At 36.9% G+C, this 4,370-nt stretch overlaps 1 protein-coding gene across 1 annotated transcript; it reads right to left on the bottom strand.

Annotated features, from left to right (window-relative positions):
- Positions 1–874: 874 nt before the first annotated feature.
- On the bottom strand, positions 875–2,348 carry LOC111597554 (odorant receptor 85c). The gene is made up of 3 exons (XM_023312351.2): positions 1,386–2,348; positions 1,159–1,314; positions 875–931 (listed from the first exon to the last, which is right to left on the bottom strand). The coding sequence occupies exons 1-3, from the start codon at positions 2,346–2,348 to the stop codon at positions 875–877; spliced, it is 1,176 nt and encodes a 391-aa protein (XP_023168119.2).
- Between the last annotated feature and the right edge of the window lie 2,022 nt (positions 2,349–4,370).

Here is a 4,370-nt window from a genome sequence, read left to right as displayed (position 1 = left end):
CAAGCAAAAGCAACGTTGTAAAAGAACAACAACAACGAAAGCAACAACACCAATAACAAATATAATATAGCTGAAAAACTCATAAAACGCAACTTTTGCCCAGCCAAAGCGTCAAATGTAGTACTTGGCAACCAGCGAATACTTCCAACAGCAAACACGCACTCAAACTAGGCAACATTCCTGTATTGTATACTCTGCAAAAGGAATGTTTTAAATATTTCAAGTCATTTGTAACCCATAGAACATATATATATATATATATATATATATATATATATATATATATATATATATATATAAATTATAAATGTAATTAAAATATGCTTTGAACAGGAAACATAAGAAACTAAAATTAAAAAAAACTATTGCCTTAACAAACTTTCGTTAACTTTTCTTCATAATAATCGAATTGATATAAATTGATGGACAATCACATCAATTAAATAATATAGAGCATTACTAAACAATGTCAGGGCGTTTATCTAATGTTGCGTAAATATTTATAAACACAATTCTATTTATTGTTTTCAAAATTTGCCCAGACGACTCTGTGGAGCTCTTAACTCTCTTCAAAGCTTTCCTACTTAGACTCGTCTGTTAAATAAACACAATTTTTTTATATACTGATGGGGAATATTTTTAGTGTATGTAATCTTCGGTATGCCAAAAACAATTTATTTTTTGTCGCTTTGTTTTTTTCTTGTTGTCCAGTTTGTTTTTTTCGAGATTTCAGCTAATGCACAGTATGAACATGCGTTTGCATAATGAAGACCTGGTACCATGAGCGCTGCTTGATCCTTTAAAAGCACGCGGCATGTGTAGAGGATTTCGAGCAATTACTATATACGTATAAATATATATTTGATGGGCATTTCTATTTGACGTACATGGTGCGTAGCAGCGCAAAAAACTTGTACGACAATTGCAGCAGCTGTAAAACAAAATATTCACAAGCACAAAAAGTTAATGGACATACCAAAACCAAAATCATATCGAACAACAGCAAATAAAGGCTTTATATATATATATATATATATATATAAGCCTTATATATATATATATGTACTGCAACTAAAGCAAGTCAATCAGCTCCATTAAAGAAGCTACAATTGATTCATGTCGACTCCCATTAACAGCGATTTCACTGTAGCAACTTACATCGGTCATGGTGCCTCTGGTGATCTGTATAAAGACAGTTGCCTTTAGATAAATTGGCTTCTGCGAGCGCTTTATGATAAAGACAAGAGCTTTGCGGTAGCGCACATCTGTATTGATCCAGTTGTGTCTGTAAGCGGCCATAGAAATGCTAAAACTCTGAATTAGAAAAGTGATGAATGAAGAATATACATATCTATATATGTGTATATATTTATATAGCCTCTTACCTCATCGACTATCAGCTGTCCATGATAGCATATCAAGTAGACCTGACACAGCGAGGAAACAAGAAACAAAAGAAGTTTGACCATCTCATCGGGCTGCACACCCACGGTCATTTGAAAACTCACAAAGCAGAGCACAAATGAAGAGATTATAAAGTTCAATATCAAAGGTATACCGAATATCTGATTTAACTGATCGGAGAGACGCAGCAAACGATTATGATAGCTTACAACATCAGAAAGGAACCGTGAGTCCTGCTCCCAACTACCCGTCAGCTGCTGATCCTCAATCATCTTTGCCAAGAAATTAAAGTGCATGATTATCTGGGTGGCTACAGCGCAAAGCAACAAATCCGTAGACACTTGACCCGCTGCCGCGGTGCAGCCAGCAAAGTTTTCGCAGAACAGCAGAAGATAGTAGGTCCAATTGTCCCCTGAGAGCCCGGGTAAATACACGAAATAGGGCAGAGTATCTGTAATAACTCGCGTATTCAGCCACAAGTCATAAATGAAATACTGCATGAGATTAAACAGATTAAACGTCCAGATCAGCACGGTATAGAGCATGGCAAAGGTAATGCTGATGCGGGAGCAGGAATGCAAATAATCATCCAATCGATACGCAGCTTGAGCTACCTTGTCACGTGGAAATAAATCCTCAAGATCCCAAATGATTTGGCTGAGCTCCACTTTTTTCAACCACACACAGAACATTTTGCTAAGGGCCACCACGACGAATCCTATGTAGGACATGACCATGATGGCCTCCACAATATGATCGCCAGTGACAAATGCTTTAATCACAAACGCCACCTCGCCGAGCACCGCAATGATCACATTAATGGTGTTTGCCCAAAAGACAAAGGTAATCCAAGTTGTAGGTCCCCTCGAACGCGTGCGACTCGAATAGGGCTCAATGCCAACGCACTTGTAGAAGAAGTTGGCATACTTCATGAGGCTATCCATCTTGGCCAGCGGCATGGTCAGGCGTTCTTTCTCGACTCTCAGTTCACCAAATACGAGCAAGCACTTTTATAGCCGCATCGAATTCTATTTATTCATTCAAATTATAGTTTTCGAGTTAACAGTTACGGCGCGTGGGAGAAATCGGTTTTATCAATCCATATGCCAAATTATAAGCCGCGCACATGTTGGCTATAATTATTGTTTACATTCATTATTTTGTATAAGCAATTGTTGGCTGGGTCTCGGTCCCGCCCAGAGCGACTGCATAATAGATCATTTCAAGATAAAATCGATATCAACACACACAGAGAAAATGTAAACGGAAAAGCGGAAAAGCAATGCCAGCGATGGTAGCCAAACAAAACAGAAATCGAGCAATTGAAACGTTTAAATAAATGCAATGGCAAACGAATCAGCGCATCGAAACCAAAACGAAGTCATTTTTCACCAATCGATAGATGAATTCAAAATGGTTGAGCGTGGAAACGAATCGAAATTGGTTTGCCAAATGGCTACCCCACCAAGTCGCCACGAACTGAAGCGCACTTCAAATAAATTAAATCTTCAAGTTCTTCGACAAGGCATCGTTCCGAATTGCTTGCATAAAACACGCTAGCCCCAATTACAAGTATGCGTCGTACACTGTCAGAAAACTGATGGCTACTTTCGATTACTTTATGACTTGCTTTCTTCTATATATATATATATATATATATATAATTTTTAAAAAAAATTTAAGGTTATTTGTCGGCTCTTATAACTTCCATTAGCCGCACGGAAAGCTCGTAAATTTATTATTTCTTATACTTTTGATTTATAATACTTTAAATTGTTATGTAATTTTATTAATAATATCTTTTTAAATAAATTATTTATGAGGAGTTGACTATATTAGCAATTTATAATAATAGTCTTAAGCCCAATATACGCTGTAGCAATTCATTTTCTAGCAAAGAGTTTCTTAAATGCTGTGAGTATCTAATGTGACACAAGATATTTTTTTTTTTTAATTTGCAAAAATTCCAACAATTTTTTTTTTTTTCAAACAAAATCTTTCTGATAAAACACTTATTTTCATCTTATATGCAAAAGTGGTTTTGTATTAAAGACAAACACATTTGATCTTCTTAAAAAGCATTTAATGCTAATATTTATAAACAGATAAAAATTGAATTGATTTTTAAATTTTGATTTTATCTTTTCGTCTGCTTTTATGTTTATGTTAAAGTCTCATATTTTTTAGTTCCCATTTTTAGCTTATTTAAATATTAAAATACTTGCGTTAAGTTTAAATATTCTTACTATTTTTTTCTAAGTGTAGGTCCACATAAAGCTGGTACTGCGTTAGATTCCACGCTTGTTCTTTAACACGAAAAAGTCGACTGATGATAGAGCAGCACGGAAAGGTGTGCTGCGCAAGGAATAGAAAAATAGAGGGCTTCCATGAGGGCTACGGGCACAAAAAACACGACCAGCGAGTGCGGTTAGTCGAAAATCCAGCTAAATTGAAAGACAACTCCGATGCGCGAAAATAAAGTGAGCGCCGCGACTGTGGCCAGCTGAGGAAGCCACACGAGCAATAGGAACGCAGAATATGCCACACTTATCACGCATGAAAGTGCGATGTGTGTTTGTATTTTATTTAGCTTTCCACGTTAGAATTTTAGTTTTCTTTTCCAAAGCTTGAAACTGAAAATACAATTAAGCCATTGGGACAAAAGTTTCTCAAGCGTTGGTCCCCGCAGAATGAAATTGTTTTGTTGCACAAATCAGTGCGAAGAAGGCAACTTACGAGCACTGGGGCAAACGCACGTGACACGACACGACACGATACAATAAACCTCACGACACGAGAGGAAACGGTGGGGCAATGCGATGGCGAACTTTGCCGAAACTTTTATGAGCAGCGAACTAATTTTGTATGAGTTTGCCCCGTGTCTGCTTTGGATATTGCAACGGAGACTGTATGCTGCCCCATGGCGGGAATTGATTTGAGATTTGATTCAAAGCATGTGCCCCAAA

Source organism: Drosophila hydei, unplaced genomic scaffold, assembly GCF_003285905.1.
Source record: "Drosophila hydei strain 15085-1641.00,03,60 unplaced genomic scaffold, DhydRS2 tig00008139-arrow-pilon, whole genome shotgun sequence".
Taxonomy (NCBI): Eukaryota; Metazoa; Arthropoda; class Insecta; order Diptera; family Drosophilidae; genus Drosophila; species Drosophila hydei.
This window is presented reverse-complemented; position numbering and strand designations above follow the sequence as displayed.